Source organism: Tursiops truncatus, chromosome 4 (genome assembly GCF_011762595.2).
Source record: "Tursiops truncatus isolate mTurTru1 chromosome 4, mTurTru1.mat.Y, whole genome shotgun sequence".
Taxonomy (NCBI): Eukaryota; Metazoa; Chordata; class Mammalia; order Artiodactyla; family Delphinidae; genus Tursiops; species Tursiops truncatus.
In genome coordinates, this window is record NC_047037.1 from 73,367,995 (window position 1) to 73,387,655 (window position 19,661).

At 35.0% G+C, this 19,661-nt stretch overlaps 1 protein-coding gene across 7 annotated transcripts in view; it reads left to right on the top strand.

The window, feature by feature from the left end:
* Positions 1-19,661, top strand: part of ZNF148 (zinc finger protein 148) — a 129,921-nt gene that overhangs the window by 103,290 nt on the left and 6,970 nt on the right. For 6 of the 7 annotated variants that reach the window (XM_019922642.3, XM_019922646.3, XM_019922645.3 and 3 more), the window contains one exon: positions 19,476-19,594. In XM_019922642.3, coding sequence (XP_019778201.1) covers positions 19,476-19,594 — 119 coding nt within the window. Of the gene's footprint in view, positions 1-18,772; positions 19,595-19,661 lie in introns of all 7 variants that reach the window. The other variant, XR_012331491.1, reaches the window with a different exon arrangement.

Below are 19,661 nucleotides of genomic sequence, written 5' to 3' on the forward strand. Positions count from 1 at the left end.
TCAAAGGAAATCCTACATGAAGCAACATCAGTAGTCAATTAAAAAACAAGACAGATGATTTCAAGTGGTTTCTTGGCTCTTGATAAGTTGACAGATGTTACCAATACTACTTAGTTGTTATTTATTCAAGGAGACAATGCCAAATTTGAAGTGACTGAAGAATTAGCCTCTGTGGAACAACTATAGGCAGTATTTTCAAAATGGAATTATATACACTTTAAATGGTTGAATTGTATGGTATGTGAATTAGATCTCAATAAAGCTTTTTTTTTTTAAATGAATACATGAGAAAACATTTCAATATAAATGTGACGTGGACTCCACTAAGATGTGTTGCAGTTGATGGTGAGAGAAATATGTGTGGAGCAGAAAAAAGTTTAGTTGGCCTAATTTACAAAGCTTGAGAAAATGTAAAGCATTTAAAGCTTATGGCTATTCATTGTATTACATGAGCAGAATTTTGTGGAAGACATTTGAATATATTATGTGTCATTGACCTAGTAGGGTCAACAGCAAACTTCATTTGCTCTGGCAGACTTAACCATGAATTTCTTTCTTATATAGAAACTGAACATCCTGACTTATTCTACTATACAGCAGTTTAATATCTTAAAATTGGTAAAGTTTTATTGGGAGTTTTTGAGTGTAGAGCCAAGGTTAAAATTTTTTTGAATGAAACCACTCTCAACCACTGTTATTTGAATACTGAAGAATGGCTTTGGAAAATTAGCTTTTGCTGAAGACTTGAAAATGTTTCTTAATAAATTCATCCTAATATAACAAGGGAAAAACGGTACTTACAGTGACACTTCTACTGTGGCAAAGTCGTTTTGACAGCTGTTAATGTTGAATCACAAAATGCTGCTTTATACACTTTCCATTGTTGTTACAAGTTTCAAGAAGCACAATCTCTATTCCCACACAAATATGGGGCAGATCATTTTCCAAGTTCAGACCACACTTTGATCAGTTTTTGGACCTTGATGCACGTGCAAAGGAAATTTCCATATTTCAAAGTTCATTAAATTGTTAACTTCACCTAATCTTCATTCGGAAGTAATTAATCTGTAATGTGATGGCGTGTTAAAAGACACATATCAAGAAAAGAATCTAATAGAAGTCTATAAATCCCTTCCAACTGATGAATGGTTCTTAAAATTATATTTTCATGGATATCAGTACCTATCTTTGTGACAAAACAATTTCAAAGGTAGAATACTTGTAAAATCTCATTGCAGATTAGCATTAGCAGATAAACATTTGCAATTGACTTTGATGACAGGGAATAACTAACTTTGAATCCCAATTCAGCAAAATGCTACCACTTCCTTTAAAAAATAATTCCAGTCTTCTCATTAGTACATCTGTATGGTGAAAAATTGTATTCTGTTGTCATCATCATTGTCATCATCAGTATTATTATCATTATATTTTGAATTTCACCAATAAAATATTGGGTTGGCCAAAAAGTTGGTTTGAGCTTTTCCATGACATTTTGTGGAAAAGTCTGAATGAACTTTTTGGCCAACCCAATATATGGAAGTTGTTTTCTCTTGTTGTACAAGTATGTATACAATATCCTTGATTGTACGTTTCTGCCCTTTTAGAACAAGTTTGCTGATCTCTGTAAAAGTTTATTCCTTGAACGTCCTACTCAGATTTCTGCTTTGCTGGTGATCTTGTCATTCATTCTTCCTCACTCTTGGACTAGTACTTACTAAACTTCAGTCTCCTCATGATGTCAGTTTCTCATTTTCCAAGCATACTTCCTGCTCATGCCTTCTAGTACTTAAGTTTCAACAATCTTTTGTCTCCACTAGTGCCTTCAGTCCAGTGATTCTACCTCCTTTTCACTATTCCTGTTTTCCTCATATCTTCATTACTTTTCTTACCCAGTGTAAATTCTGTTGCCATTTATTGTAATCACTCCCTTGCTTACACTCAGACCTCTTGCGCTCTCTTGTATATAGTATTCACTTGGCTAAGTTACAACTTTGGGAAATTTATTACTTTTTAAATTATTATTTTTGTAGAGTTCAATAGGTTGATCTTTTATTTGTTCTTCCAGTTTTATTAATTGACATGCAGTACTGTGTAAGTTTCAGGTGTACAGCATAATGATTTGACTTACATACATCATGAAATGATTACGGGAATGTTTACTGAACATCTGTCATCTCATATAGACACAAAATAAAAGGAAAAGAAAAAAATTATTTTTTCCTTGTGATAAGAACTTTTAGGATTTACTCTCTTAGCAACTTTCATGTATAACATACAGCAGTATTAATTATATAAATCGTGTTGTATATTATATCCCTAGTACTTATAACTGAAGGTTCTGCATTTTCACCACCTTCATCACCATACAAAGATACTACATTATTATTGCGTATTTTCCCTACATAATACATTTCATCCCTATGACTCATCTAATTTTGTAACTGGAGGTTTGTACCTGTTAATTTCCATCACATTTTTAACCCATCCCCACCCCCCTACCCTGGCAGCCACCTCTTTGTTCTCTGTGTCTGTTTCTGTTGGTTATGTTTGTTTATTTGTTTGGTTTTGTAGATTCCACGTATAAGTGAAATCATAAGGTATTTATCGTTCTCTGACGTATTTCACTCTGGCAGGATTTCTTTTCTTTAATGGCTGAGTAATATTCCAGTGTATCTATATACCACATCTTCTTTGTTTAGTAATCTATGGTTGGGCACTTAGGTTGCTTGGCTATTGTGATTAATGCTGCAGTGAATATAGGGATGCATATATCTTTTCAAAATATTAGTGTTTTTGTTTCCTTTGGAAAGATAGCCAGAAGTGGAATTGCTGGGTCATATGGTAGTTCTGTTTTTAATTTTTTTGAGGAACCTTCATACTATTTTCCATAGTGGCTGCACCAATTTACATTCCTACCAGCAGTGCACAAAAGTTCACTTTTCGTCACATCCTCACCAACACTTACTGTTTCTTGTCCTTTTGATAATAGCCATTCTGACAGGTGTGGGGTGATATCTCATTATTATGGTTTTGATTTGCATCTCCCTGATGATTAGTGATGTTGAGTATCTTTTCATGTGCCTATTGGCCATCTGTGTCTTCTTCAGAAAAAATGTCTATCAGGACTTCTGCCCATTTTTTAATCTGTTTTTTCTGTGGTTTTTTTGTTTGCTTATTTTGGGGGGGTGTTGAGTTGTGTGAGTTCTTTATATATTTTGGATATTAACCTCTTATCAGATAAATCTTTTGCAAATATCTTCTCCCATTCAGTAGGCGGCCTTTTCATTTTGTTGATAGTTTCCTTTGCTGTACAAAAGCTTTTTAATTTGGTGAAGTCTCATGTGGGAAATTTAACTCTTTCCATCTCTGGAATAAAACAGAAAGCTGTGCTTGAATTAGGAGCACTTTTAATTTTGAGTGGGCCCTTAATGCGTACTGGAATTTATTTCCTTAGTCTGCTCATTCTACCACTCATCTAGATGGGGTCCGTATTTCAGCCAGTGGACTAGTTCCACCTGCTGCCTGTTACTGTAATTAAAATTTTATTGGAACATAGCCATACCCATTCCTTTATGTAATGGCTGTGGCTGTTTTCTCTCTATAATAGCCGAGTCCAGTAATTGTGACAGAGGTTGTATGATCCTCAAAGTCTAAAACATTTACTGTCTGATCTTTTACAGCTTTATGCTTGCCAACCTTTCTCCCAAACAGGTATTTCTTACTTTCTCCTTTCAATGAATCTCCATTTCCTCCTTCCCTCTCACTTTCAGCTGATTATTTGCTTCCTGTTTCACTGAGAAAATCAAAATAATTAAAGAGAACTTTATCCTAGTATCATATCTGTTTATCTGTGAGTTGGAAGGTTTTGATCTTTTGGAGGAAGATGGGTTAATAGTGATTTTATTTTGCAAAGTAGCTGAGGATTTTCCAATATTTTATATAGATAGGCATATGGATAGTTTAAATTTTCATTATTTTTTTCGTCTTAAGGGAAATAGGTTTTGTTGACTTGCGACTTTCTTTTTTTTTTTTTTTTTTGCGGTACGCGGGCCTCTCACTGTTGTGGCCTCTCCCGTTGCGGAGCACAGGCTCCGGACGTGCAGGCTCAGCGGCCACGGTTCACGGGCCCAGCCGCTCTGCGGCATGTGGGATCTTCCCGGACCGGGGCATGAACCCGTGTCCCCTGCATCGGCAGGCGGACTCTCAACCACTGCGCCACCAGGGAAGCCCCCATTGTTTTCTTAATAGACCTCTTGGTATCTTCCAAGATAACGTTGCATTTAATTTTATTTTGATATACAATATTAACTTCATATTTCTAACTGTATTGCAAAATAAAGAGTAAAATGGTAATGAAATACTTACATTAATGTATTTTCTGAAGTATGCAGAAATTCAAAAACAAAAATTTGCCAACAATATTACGCTTTATTTTTCTTCCTTATATTGAGCATAAGTTTTATTATATATTTCAAAGAACAGTATGAATATTTTTTATATTTAGTAGATAATAAAGTATTGTCACATAACATCTATTATCTAAAAACTGGTTAAACTGCTTATTTCACATAAATCAGTGTCAGTACCAAAGGGAAGCACTAAAAGAATTTAACTTGCATCATATGGAAAACAAATTATCTTTGGAAAATATTTTTAGTATCTGACTTATTTTAATTATATAGAATGTAATTTATCAGATTTGTGCTTTGCTTGCAACAATTAAAGTGCTGTTACCACATTATATGTTAAATTAATGGTGCATTCTCAGTAAGCAAAGACCCTTATTCATATTGAATAATCTAAAAGTACATAATGAAATTCATAGAGACCTGATAATATCGGAGAGAATAGGTATGTAAAAATGTAGAACTACTATTGTAAAAGTGTATAGTTGTTTGGTACTAAGTATTAAATTTTAAAGCACTAAGGCAGTTTGCTTGTCACTGACCATTTTTGAGAGTAGACAGGAAATGGGGAAGAGAACAATCATTTCTAATTTTGAAAAGCTGGTGTCCTGGGTTTGCTGTAAAATAACCCAGACTCAAGGTGGCTTAATCCATTTGGGGATTTAGGTTATCAACGCTCACACACTATTTGCTCAGAAAGAGGGTGAACCCTCTTTAAAAGAAGATAGCATTATCCAGAGCCTGTAAAATTTTTTATATACAGTGTTTTGCATTCAGTCAAGAATTTACAGTGCATACCAAGTGATAGGATGGAATCACAGAAAGGCAAGAGAATAAAAAGATAATAAAAACAATCTCTCAGGTTATCTAGATACTAGAGTTACCAGAGAAGGGCTTTACAATTTAAACTGTGACTAATATGTTTAAAAAAAATAATAGGGACTTCCCTGGTGGTGCAGTGGTTAAGAATCCGCCTGCCAATTCAGGGAACACGGATTCAAGCCCTGGTCTGGGAAGATCCCACATGCCTCGGAGCAACTAAGCCCGTGCGCCACAACTACTGAAGCCCATGCGCCTAGAGCGCATGCTCTGCAACAAGAGAAACCACTGCAGTGAGAAGCCCTCTGACCTCAACAAAGAGTAGCCCCCGCTGGCCGCAACTAGAGAAAGCCTGTGCGTAGCAATGAAGACCCAACGCAGCCAAAAATAACAAATAAATAAAATAAATAAATTTATAAAATAATAATAATAATAGAAAAGACGCAGGAAATAGAAGAAAAGATGGAGAATTTTACCAAAGAATTGTAAGCTGTAAACAAGAGGCAAATGAAAATTCTAAAACTGAAAAATACAGTAATTGATACAGAGAACATAGCACATGGGTTTAATGGAATAATAGAGGCAGTAAAAGAGAAGGTTAGTGAAATGGAAGACATCAATAGAAAATATCACAGGGAGATAACCTTTCTTAACTAGGATATAGAAACAGTCATAATAGAAAAAATTAATACATTGGGTTACATTAAGACCTTTTTCCCTTAAAGACACCGTTAAGAAAGTGAAAAGTAAGCCTGATACGTATGTACAGGATTCCTACTAACCTATTAAGAAAAGCACAGGCTAGTAGAAAAGCATACAGAATGTTGAACAGACACTTAACACACACCAAAAAAGGATACCAGGGTGATCAGGAAACATATGAAAGGGTTCTCAGTTTCATTAGCCACCAGGAAAATTACTTAAGATTGCAATCTGATACCACTTGTACACACTTCAGAATGGCTAAAATGAAAAATACAGGTGGTACAAAGTACACTAGGCCCTCTGTATCTGCAGTTCTGCACCCATGGATTCAGCCAGTCACAGATCAGAAATGCTCCATGATCTTCAGTTGATTGAATTCTGGCATCTGTGGATTTTGGTATCCAAAATCCAGGGATTCCTGGATCCAAGGGTCTCCTTGGTTACTGGATACTAAGGGATGACTGTACTTGCTAGGATGTGGAGCAGTTGGAACTCGTATATTACGCTGGTGGGTATGTAAGTTGGCACATCCACGTTAGTAAACTCTCTACCAAGGCTGCACATCCACAGACTCAGTGATCTGTCATTTTCACTCCTACTTTAATGCTTATGTAGTATACATGTATTCACCAAAAGACACGTACCAGAATGTTAAAGCAGCATTGTTAGGAATAGACCAAACTTTCCATCGAGAGTTGAATGAATAAATTGTAGTACATTCATATGATAGAGTACTAGACACAGCATTATAAGAGCATAACATTGAATGAAAGAAGCCAGACACAGAAGGATACATACTGTATGACTCTATGTGAAGTTCATAAACAAGGCAAAATGAATTATTTGTTAGAAATCAATGTAGCCATTACTAATGGAAAAGGGGTAGGAGTGCTTCTGCAGTGCTCGTAACTCATAAGAGTAGTGTTCTATTTCTTGGTTGGGAGGCTCATTACACAGGTCTGTTCACTTTGAGAAAATTCATCAGACTATATTTATGTTTGGTATAGTTTTGTGTAGGTATATTACATTTCAAGAAATTTGCTTTCAAAATATGGTGAGAGTACTTTCTGTGTACTTTTTTATGTGCTTTAAAGTTTCCATAATAAGCAGTTAAGGCAGAACTGATCTCTGGTGTTGGGAGCATTTGTTTGCTTTTCTGTATGGCTGTTATATTCCAGTAAAAAGTTTACTTGATAATAAGAAAGGAAGAAAGAAAGAATTAGTTGAAATAAAATTTGCCAAGTGATGATAATTATTAAAACTGAGTGATGGGTACCTGAGGACTCTACCTTTTTACTTCTGTGTATGTTTGAAGATATACATAAATAATAATAAAGATAAACTATAGGGACAGACATCGGATAATTGTTTGCCTGGAGAATGCGGAAGGGAGTGATAGAGGGGCAGGAGGAAGGAATTATAGAGTAACAGGAAACTGGTTTTAGGTAAATTCATTCTTATTATCATGGTGATGCTTTCAAAGGTGTATTCATTTGTGAAAATTCGTCAAATAGTGTAAAAAAGGAAGCAAACTTAGGTTCCAGCCATTCCACTACTATCATTTTCCTGGACATTTCCTGTCATTTCCCAACACTGGCAAACACTTAGTACTTGTGAAATGAATTGATGAAAGCCTGGGTGAGACTTGATGTATTATTGGTCCACAGTTTGGGATTGTTCTGAGATAAACCATGAGGTACATAATTTGGTACTAAAAACAAGGCCACCAGGGTTCAATACTGGGCCTGGTTTATTATCACCATGACTTTGGGCAGAAGTTTCCTAGCCTTGCCAAATGGGGATAATTTACTTGACAAGAATAGAGTTGATTTAAATGTAAGGGTACCCAGCAAGTGCTTGGTACATAGTAGGTGCTCTATAAAATTTTAAGATAATGACATAAATAAGATATATATTCTAGGTTGAAATGCTATTTCACCTGCGTTTTTAAGGTCTCACTTTAAAAAATAGAGTGCTTGGAGCAGATCACTTCATAAATGTCCCTGGAACCTGTAGGGCTTGTTCATTCTCTTTAGCTATTTAACTGACAACTGAATTCAAAAAAGATAGCTGCTGAAATCATCACTGATTATTGAGTCAGACTACCTGAATTCTTTTCATATACATTCTGTTATGCTCCTTGTTAAAATTAGAGCATCTACACTGTATTTCTCAAATGAATTGTACATGAAATAAAAGTGTAGGGTGCAGTTAATATAAAAAGGCAAATCACTGTATTGTGACAGAACAGTAGAGACAGTTTTAAGGGTGGGCAAAAAGTAAAGGGCCCTGATTAGTTAGCTCTGGTTAGGAGAAGGATTTTATTGTTGAACAGAGTATGTTTTTGAGAGAACGGTCCTTCACCCTTTGATCTCCTAGTTAATTTAGGGGAAAAAAAAAGGATGAAAGCTGATATGCATTTGTCCAGTCTCTTATGAAGACAAGCTGATGACGAGTTCTTTTCTTTTACGGGATGCAATATAAGGGATTTAATATAGAGTCTATTGATTTGGTTAACCCCCTTTTGCGCTTAATGTAGTCTTAACTGCTGAACTTTTGTTCTAGAGCACTTTTTTTCAAGAGGTAGCTGGAAATTGGGGGTTTATATATAAAGTTCAAAAACAGATGGACTAATTTAAAATGTCTACAAGTCAGGATAATGTTAACTTAGCTCACTGCTATTTTAAATCTATTTACATTTTGAGATTCTAACTTAAATTTCTTTTTGGTGGGGATATAATGACACCCATCTATCCAGCCATTTTACTAATTTTGAAAACATTTTAAAACCACATCTGTGGAAGATAGACTTGTGTGATATTCTGAATTAGTTTTTTAAATAGATAGAAAATAGTTATTCCACATTTAGATGGTGTTTACCATTAATTTATTACTTTGTCTTGTATGCCTAGGTGCTGTCATTGGGACATCAGTTACTTAGGGTTAATATGCTTAGATGTTAGCACCAGTTGTGTATAGGCTGACAGAAAAATGAAATGTGGAAATTGCCATAATTTAATGAAGTTCACTTATTTTCAGAATTAGGGCAGTGTTGTTTGTTTTTTTTTGGTTTTTGTTTGTTTTGTTTTCTTTTCGTCAAATGATTCCTAGGCCAACTTTCCCATCTTTAAAAATTTGAACAGAGTCTGGGATGCTGCTCTTACTAGAGGTAATTGATCATTTTCAGTGTTGTCTGTCTCAAAGCAGGGGTCCAAAACCTAATCTGTGGTATCCAAGAAATAGTTCCCCACTTGTCATTTGCTGTTTCATCCTAAGGGAACCAAACCACTTAAAAAGATTACACTGTAAATGTATAATTTCATAGCTCAAAGAAAAGAAAAGAAGCCCAGAAAAAAAATAAAAGAACTCTTTCTTCATTTTCTTTTGTGGGGGGAGGTGGTGACCCCAGTGTTAGTTTGTCAGAGTTTCTGAAGTTTAAAATGCAGGCATTGAAGTTTCTCCCTGACCTCCATGCTAAGGAAAGAAAACCACTCTATACTTATAGAAGAGTGGGGTTTAAAAAATTTGCTACCCAGAAAAATTACTACTTTCATTAATTAAGACCTTTTGGGTTTTTGCCAGTTTGATTTAACTGACATGTCTTCATGATACTGTGGCAACTTCACAGTTTTTATTTAATAACCTAATTTGTACTTCATAGGTTGTGGTTTAGTCTCAGATGATTTCCTATAAAATATAGTTTCCTGTATAATATATGGGTTCTTCTTAGACTGATAAATGAACTTTCTAACCTCCTATATGCCAAAGATATTCTTTTTAGTTTGTTTATTTTTAAAATTTTACTGTACCTTCATTTTATTACAGAAAGTTTCCTTGTACTACCTATTTATGGTCACACCTTACTTCCCCTACTCCCCCTCCTCCATGATTAACCCCTGACAAACACTAATGTGTTTTCCATCTTTATAATTACGCCATTTTGAGGATGTTAGATAAATTTAATCATGCGGTAAGTGACCTTATTTCTTGTATGCTCTAAAGTTTTAAGCAAATTACTGGGTGTGTGATTATGTTTCCATGTAATTCTTTCAGTAATCCTCCTTGTTTCCCATTTTTCTGAATTAATTGTCTAGCCTAAGGATATTTTCATTTGCGATATATAGCCCAGTCACTGGGTTTTAACTGTAATCAATATGTTAATATAATGATAATCATTTACCATCAACCTCTTAATTTGTATTTTTAATAGCTAATATTTATTGAGCTATTAAAATGTGCTAGGCTTTTTCTTAAGCAAAGACAGGTTACTCACACACGTTACCTCATTTAACATTTGGTTCTGATATATGTTTTATTAATATTTTCACTTTATGGATGAGAATATCAAGTCTTAAGAGTTTAAATAACATCCTCAGTGTCTCACAGTTAAGAAATGCTGAGACCAGCACTATAACCTGGCTAGTCTGGCTCTAAAACATGTACTCTTAAGTACTTACAGTGCTTCTCATAATAATGAATGATCTTTTTTGGTTAGTGTAGTATTTATTATACTTGTAAATTTTGTCTGATCTCCCTTTTTTATGACTTATTAAAGATAAAAAATCCCTTCTACTATCAAGTATGTTTTACTAGGCCATGTGAACATTGTCATAGATACCATTAATACCTAAATATTATAATATTTTATTATATATTATTATATTAGATGTCATAATATCTAAATAATATAAATATTTTGACCTAGATTTTATGAAGACTTCATTATTAAAATAATTGCCACTTCCATTCTGATTACTAAGAACAGTAGATACCATTTCTTGAGTGTAAAGCACTTTAGATCCACTATCATGACAAAGAATTGGTTTTGGGGAGGAGTTATGGGAGAAAATGATCCTGGGGAGGAGAAAAAGCATGACAGTACTAGGAACTGAAAGACCACTTTGACTAGAGCTCAGAAAGTGAAGGGCAGGGTTGTGAAGAAAGATCAGGTATGAGAGGAAAAGGTAGGGGCCAGATGATAGTGGAGGGACGGAGGGAGGGGGAGAGAGAGAGAGAGTGAGTGGGAGTGAGTGTGTGTGTGTGTGTGTGTGTTAATCCTAGGAACAGTAGGCTTTCAACATGATCAGATATACTTAATGTTAAAATCTCGCTGTGATGTAGAATTAGAGATGAGAGTGAATCCCATAGAGACTACTGTTAGGAGGATATTAAATAGTAGTCTAGGTCAGGGAATGATAGTATCTTGAACTTGGGTGATGACAGTGGAAAGTGGAAAGAAGTGGGCAGATTTGACAGGTATTTAGTGGGTAGAATCAGTAGGTCAGTAACATGTTAACTAGTTGAATATGGAGACGGGTATATAGAAAAGCTGTGCAGGCCTCTGGCTTGCAAAACTAGATGCCATTCATACAAAGGGGGAATCTGGATAAGGACTAAGCTGTGGGTTGAAGATCACAAGTTTAGTGTGGGATATGAAGCATTAGAGATCCTTAAGTGTCATAGAAGTAGTTATGTTCAGTAGGCAGTTTGGATGTGTGGTCTGGGGCTCAAATTAGAGAGTAATTAAAGCTATGGAAATAGATGTTTCCCTTTCTGCCAAAGAAAAGAATATAAAAGGAGAAAATCAGGGAGCTTAGGAGGAAGCCATGAAGAACTAAAATATTTCATGGTTGGAGGGAGGAGAGTGAGCTGGAAAGAGCATCGAGAAGGAGCAGTCAGAGAGGTTGAAAGAGTATGAATGTCATAGAAATCAAGGGAAAAGTGAATTCAAGGACAAAGAAAGGGATCACCTAAGTTGAATGCTGTTGAGAGGTCTAAGATAACTGAAAACATTTGGTTGTATTTGATAACCTGAAGGTGATTTACAAGAACCGTTTTGATGAAGTAAGTGCAGAAGCCAGATTAGAATGGTTGAAAAGGAAGAAGAGGATTAGTTGAAACTACCAAAAATGAGATTAATGTATCAAGTCATGTTGAGCTAGTTTATGCATAAAGCTTATGTCCATATCAGTTTCTTCTATATAACTTGCCCTAATAATTACCCACATTCTAAGTAAGAATTCTTACCCGTAAACAACTCAGTGTGTGCAGTGTCAGAGTTACCAGGGAGAAACACTGCAGTGGGGGAAAAGTGTGGTCTCATTGATAACCGTTAGAAGTGAAACTCCAGGCTCCTTGGGTATTGGAAAATTATCATTAGTGGAACACCTTGAAATTGTTTCTTCTTCACCATGTTATTGCTTTCCAAAATTGTAAACAGTATTTACAAAATTCTTGGTATTTTTCATGTAAGTCTTTCCTGTTCACCTTAAAATCACTCAAGTGCTGTATAGATTGTCTTCCTTTTCCAGCAGAGGGTCTCTGGTCCTTAAGGGGAAAAACAATAACGGGATTTTCTCCTAAAGATATTTCACTTAAGTGTTTTTATGTTTCTTAAGGAAATATATATCAGCTATTTTATTTTCATTTCCATTCAAGAGACATACCAGAGTACCAGAGTTGGGAACAAGATACAGAGCACGTTATCACCGTTACTTTTAACATAATATTTGAGAATAGTAGCCAGCAAAAGTAGGAAAAGTATTATAGGTTAAAAATAACTGTATTATTGTAAACTTGGAAAACCCGTGAGAGTCAACTGAAAATGACTAAAAACCAGCAAATTCATTAGAATTGCAGAAAACCATATGCTTTGTATGTGTACACACACAGAGTAGAAGATTTAATGGAAGTAAACACCCTCTTTATAATATCAGCAACAAGAAATGTGGAAAATTCCATATTAGGAAATTATTAAAACACTACTGAGGACACAAAACAACCCCAGCCCCACTTTTTTCAGTGAGAAGAGTTAACATCATAAAGCACATAAAGTGTATCAGTTTTCCATAAGTTAACATAAACATTTCAGGCAACTCTCCCTTCCCCCCACCACAGATACTAAGCTAATTCAGAAATGATTTGGAAAGTGGACAAACAAGACAAACCAGAGAAAAACAAAAGAAGAACAGTGAGGGGGATTAGTCCTACCAAATGTTGAAGTATATTATAAAGTCTTAATAACTAAAACTTGTTTGTTCTGGCTTATGAATAGTCCCATAGAACAGAATAGAAGGTCTAGAAATAGACCCATGGAACTTATTAGTGTATGATTGTGATAAAAAATGTGATCAAGAAAAGATGAACCTTGCAGTAAATGATGTTGGAAAAACTGGATAGCCATCTGGAAAGACAGTTTTATCCATCACATTCTACCTCAGGATGAACTCCAAATGTATGCGATTTAATGTAAAAGATGAAACTACATACGTGTCATTAAAAATATGGACAGATTGGAACAGGAATGTTCTTTCTAAATAACACTTAAAATTTAATATCCATAAAATAAATGATTGATAAATTCATCTGTGTAAAAATTAAAGCCCCTAGTAGCCAAACAACTCCACCCCCACTATTAAAAAAAAAACAAAAAACTGGAACTAATACAGACAGATGACGAGTCTCTTTAATAAAGCTCTTATAAATCATCAAGAAAAAGATCAGCAACCTAGTTTAAAAAAAAATAGGTGAAAGATAGGTGCAGACAGTTCTTAGAAAATGACATGTAAGATGGTCAACGTCATACTGAAATATTGTTTTTTCACATATTAGATTTGTAGTCATCAGGAAGTTTAACAACATAGTAGTATATAGCAAGGTTATAGGGAAACAGTCACTCATACATGGCTGGCGGGGTACATATTAATATCTCCTGTGGAGAGCAATTTTGGCAGTGTATTTCAAAAGCACAAACATATTTATTATTTGACCAGGAATTCTGTTTTTGAGAATTTATCCTACAGATGTACCTGCACATTTTGCATTGACAGGGTATATATTACAGCACTATTTATAACAGGAAATGTTTGGAAATAATAGGGGATTGGTTAAATAAATTGTATGTCTATCCATCAGTGAACGATATCAGCTATCAGAACAAGTGAGCTAGCTCTTTTTCTACTGATAAGATCTCCAAATTACTGAATCAAAAAAAAAGATGCAGAACACAGTAAAATACGCCATCTTCATGTAAGAAAGAGGGAAAAATTACAAAAAGAATATGTACTTATTTTTGCTTATGCCTGTGTCAAGAAACTCTGGAAAGAAACAGACCCAAACAAATAAATGTAGTTACCTATGGAGGGGCAAAGATAAGAGGAAGACTTTATCCTGTATATTTCTCTATATTGTTTTGATTTGGGGGGGGGGAATCATTTAAGTATGTGAGCTAATCCATAAACAAACAAGGATCCTTAAATGGCAAAACTTAAGAAGTTTTATTCTGGAATGGCTAGTTAAAAAGGGAGAGAGAGAAGAAAAGGGAAAAAAATGGGAGAGGGAGAAGAAGATACAGAGAAAGATGGTAGAGTAAAAAAGGAAAATAAATACTAAAGCAGAACAAAAAACAAAGGATTAAGAAATAAAGATAACAAAAGTGGGTAATCAAAAAATAAATGACTACAGAAGATGAATTTGTGTTTACATTCATTTCTGGCTGACTTAGCTGTCATAATTGTTCTATTTAGGGGACCGGGAAAGTGTTTTGTTTTAAGCAGCAAAGGAACATTTTTACAAATTGCTTTTAAGGCATTAATGTTTGTTAAAGTAAATTTCTTTTTTTTTTTTTTTTAAGTAAATTTCTTAATGTTGCTTCTGGTTAAATAAGCTTTTAATTCTTGATCTTCTACTAATATGTAGCAAATAATTTAAGCACGATTTTTCTCCATTTAATTTATTTTGAATTTAATTGCTAGCTCCTTGTGGGAAGAAATCATTTCTCATTCACTTTACGTGGTGTCAGTTGTGTTATCATGCATTATTAAAGTTGCAACTTTATTGAGATGTAATTGACAATATCAAAAAACCCACCCCTTTAAAGTGTACAATTCAGTAGTTTATGGTATATTCACAGAGTTGCACAGCTATCACCACAGTCTAATTTTTAGAATAACTTCCACCATTCTGAAATCCTGCACCCCTTCCTCCCAGCACTAGGCAATCTTTACTCTCCTTTCTGTCTCTATGGATTTCCCTGTTCTGGACATTTCTTATGAATGGAATCATACAGTAGGTGGTCTTTTTTGTCTAGTTCCTTTCACTTAGCATAATGTTTTAAAGGTTCATTCATGTTGTAGCATGTACTTCTATTACTTTTTATAGCTAAATAATATTCCGTGTGTGAAAATACCATATTTTGTTTATTCATTCATTAGTTCAGGGACATTTGAGTTGTTTTTACTTTTTGGCTTATATGAATAATGCTGTTAGGAATATTTGTTTTTGTGTGGAAATAACGTTTTCAGTACTCTTGGGTATATGCTTTGGAGTGGAATTGCCGAGTCATATGGTAACTCTTATGTTTAACATTTTAAGGATCTGCAAAATTGTTTTCCAAAGCAGCTGTACCACTTTATAATCCTACCACCCAAGTGTGAGGGTTCCAGTTTCTCTGCATCCATGCTAACCCCTTCTTACTGTCCTTTCTGTTTTAACTGTCCTATTGGGTGTGAAGTGGTTTCTCGTGATACTGATTTGCATTTCCCTAATGAGTAGTGATGTTCAGCATCTTTTCATGTACTTATTGGCTATTTGTATATATTCTTTGGAGAAATGTTCATTCAGATCCATTACCTGTTATTAAATTAGTTTATTTGTCTTTTTATTGTTGAGTTGTAAGAGGTTTTTTTAGCATACTGGATATATACATCCCTTATCAGACATATGATTTGCAAATATTTTTTCCCATTCCATGGATTGTCTTTTCACCTTTTTAAAAAAAACCCATAACTTGAAGTTTATCATTTAATCATTTTCAAGCATACAATGTAGTGTAGTGAAGTACCTTTATAACATTGTGTAACAAAATTATACACAAACAAAAACCTGTAACCATTAAGCAGTAACTCCCTTTTCCTTCCTCTGCCAGTCCCTGGTAACCTTTATTCTACTTTCTATCCCTGTGAATTCGCCTACTCTAGGTATTTCATATAAATGGAATCACGAAGTATTTGTCCTTTTTGTGCCTGGTTTCTTTCACTTAGCATAATTTATTCAAGGTTCATCCATGTTGTATCATATATCAGAATTTCATTCCTTTTTATGGCTGAAAAATATTCCATTGTCTGTATATATCACATTTTGTTTATCCATTCAACACTTGGGTTGCATCCATATTTTGGTTGTTGTGAATAATGCTGCTGTGAGCATTGGTATACAAATCTCTGAGTGAATCCCTGTTTGCAGTTCTTTAGGGTATATACCTAGGAGTAGGACAGTTGGCTTGTATGGTAATTCTAAGTTTAACATTTTGAGGAATTGCCAAACTGTTTCCCACAGCAGCTACTACAGCATTTGTCTTTTTACTTTCTTGATAGTGTCCTTTGAAGCACAAAAGTTTTTAATTTTGATGAGGTATATTTTATTTATTTTTTGTTTGTTTGCTTGTGCTTTTGGTGTAGTATCTAAGAAATCATTGCCTAACCCAAAGTCAAGATTTATTCCTATATTTTCTTCCAAGAGTTTTACAGTTTTAGTTCCCACATTTAGGCCTATGATCCATTTTGAGTTAATTTTTGTATACAGTGTGAGGTTGGGGTCCAACCCCATTCTTTTGCATATGGGTATCAAATTCTCCCAGTGTCACTGTTGAAAAGACTGTTTTTTCCCCACTGAAGTCAGTCGACTATAAATGTAAAGGTTTATTTCTAGACTCTCAATTCTGTTCCTCGATATGTATGTCTATCCTTATGCCATTACCACACTATCTTACTACTGTAGCTTGATTGTAAGTTTTGAAGTTGGGAAGTCTGAGTCTGCCTACTTAGTACTTCTTTTTCAAGATTGCTTTAGCTGTTATGGATCCCTTGCATTTCCATATGAATTTTAGGATCAGGTTGTCAGCTTCTGCTTTGACCAATGTGGGGTGTATTATCATTTTTAACATTAAAGTCTTCCAGTTCATGAATATCATGTAGAATTAATTGAATTCTAATAAGTTCACTAATTTTCTCTTTTATCCTCTCTCACTTTTGAAGAATGACTTTAAATTCTGATCTTAATGAGCTCTATCATATACAGTCTTTATTTCAAAATATGCACCTATTTTTAAACTTCTTTTTAAAATAATACTTGTACTCTCCTTCCCTTTTCATCCTAGTTCTTCTGGGATCTTGTTATTTCGATTATTCACCATAATATTCCATTTTAGTTCAGTTTCCCACCCTTACCAATCCTTAATCTCGAATGGATTGCCTCCTATTACTTCTCACCTCCTTTTTCTCATTTCTTTCACTTTCAAACTTCCTAAATAAGTGGTCTTCTCTTACAGCTTTTGTTGCTTCATTAGTTATCCACTTACTAACCCCTTGGACAAGTATCTTAATTTTTCTGGACTTTCTTTTTTGTAAAAATAAGTAAATTGGTCGAGATTAGTTGTATTAGGTCTCCATTCTAGCCTTTGAACTCTGGAGTCCTTACTCAGACTCCCTGTGTACAGAAGTGGAGCTGTTCTGTCCTGAATTTTGGGTGGCAACCTTAGAGCCATTTGCCACACCAGGATGATCCTTTGCAGGCCTCTGTGGAGCCCCCAAGAGCAGAGTTTGAAGCCATTTCAAAGTCCCTTCAGCCCTAAAATTTGATAACTCCATAGCAATTACAGAAGTTGCAGTTCTTGAAAGTTTCAGATAATTTATTTGTTGCCAAATTAAATTGTCTTTTTAGGTACCAGTTCTCCACTATATTTTATAGTATCTCAACCCTTAGTTGCTCTGTTATTCCTCACTAAATTTTCTTTCCTTGGCTTTAATCTCATACACACAATCCCTTAAAGGGCTACTCAGCTTAGGTTCTAACACAAGAAGCTTTCCCAGATCATACCAGCTCATAATAACATTTTTTCCAATTATAATCCACTGTAATAATCCTTTATGCCATTCATGTGGCCCTTAAAAGTTGCCCGAAGTGTTTTGAGCTACATAAAGATAATTTAGGCCCAGATTCTGACCTAAAGGAATGTAATTTAGTTAAAAGAATAGATTCGTACAAAATAATTATTGGAATGAAAGTAATGAGTGCCATTGGAGAGGTACAGCTGAAGTTCTCTGGAAAGTTAAAGAAGATAAAGATGCCTTTCCTCTAGGGGAATAGGGCAAAGTATCCCAGAGGAGATGGGCTGGGCCTTGAGGGGAGTGTAGTACCTGAACACACAGAGGTGGACTTAGGGAGCTGCGTGAATCAAGGCAGAAGTAGGAAAGCATGAGATGGTAGGTTCTTCGATTTGGCTGGAGAAAAATGTTAAGATAACTAGTGGGTTATAAAGGTAAACCAGAGCTGGATATAGTTCTGTTAGTTGTTTCTTTCTTGTTTTCCCAATTATGTCATAAACTCTTTGAGGACAAGTAACATGTCTTATATTTTTATGGGTAGAGGAGAAGTATTAGTAAAGTTTTGCTGACTGTATGAAAGGTAGAAACAGTAGTTTCCCAAACAAGCATTATTTAAGATAACTTCTTGTCACACCCTTCTATTTACTTAGGCTGTGGCTTTATCATTAAAAGCTATTTTAGATCTTCTTCGTTGTGGTTCATTAAAGCTGAGAAGTCCTTATGTGATTAAAAAAAAAAAACTGGGGGTGGTGTGGGGGTCATGTGCCCAGTTAACAGCCCTCAATTTAATTCGCTCCCGAAAGGACATGAGAAATGCTGGTTTGAGTCGAGGAAAAGAGAATCGGTATAAACAAACATTACTTTTAAAACTTAGTCTCTAATTTAAGCTCTTCTTATGTTTTTTGTTTGTTTTTTCGGTACTTGGGCCTCTCACTGCTGTGGCCTCTCCCGTTGCAGAGCACAAGCTCCAGACGCGCAGGCTCAGCGGCCATGGCTCACGGGCCCAGCCGCTCTGCGGCATGCGGGATCTTCCCAGACCAGGGCACAAACCCGTGTCCCCTGCATCGGCAGGCGGACTCTCAACCACTGTGCCACCAGGGAAGCCCTCTTCTTATGTTTTAATAAATTAGATTTAAAAAATATTTTCCTAGGATTCAGATTTCATTTAACCACAAATATCTTTGAAAAGACATGAAGAATTAAAAAGGTATACCCAAGAATTGTGTTGGACTACGTATGGGTAACATTTTGTTTTTTCAAAAATTTTTCTGAAATACTTTTTGTATGATTGAAAAAAGGATTAGAAACATCAGCCACTCTACTGAAACCCTGTTCATATTACTGTTAAGGTCCTGGTAATAATACCGGTCCCTATGGAAGGAGTATATTATGTACACATACAGTAAAAGGGAAATTGAGTATGCCTGCTTTCAACCTTTTCTTTCCAATGGCGTGTACCAATCTCTTCCATTTTTACAAAGCAAGATATTCTTGACAAATTAAACTGGAAGATATGTTTAGTATAAGGGAGACTTTGGTCATTTAAAAAGAACAAAGTATGGCAACGTTCAAAAGCCATTTATTTAGAGGTTCTTGTGGTGAAGTAATTCATTATTTTACAGTATTTGTTTTGTTTTAAACTTTCTGTATCATGTGCTAGGTGAAAAACCATTTCGCTGTGATGAATGTGGTATGAGATTCATTCAAAAATATCATATGGAAAGGCATAAGAGAACTCATAGTGGAGAAAAACCCTACCAGTGTGAATACTGTTTACAGGTAAGATGTGGTTTGAATATTTTTTAAAAATCATTTTATTGTGGTATGAGTGACATTGAAACTCTTC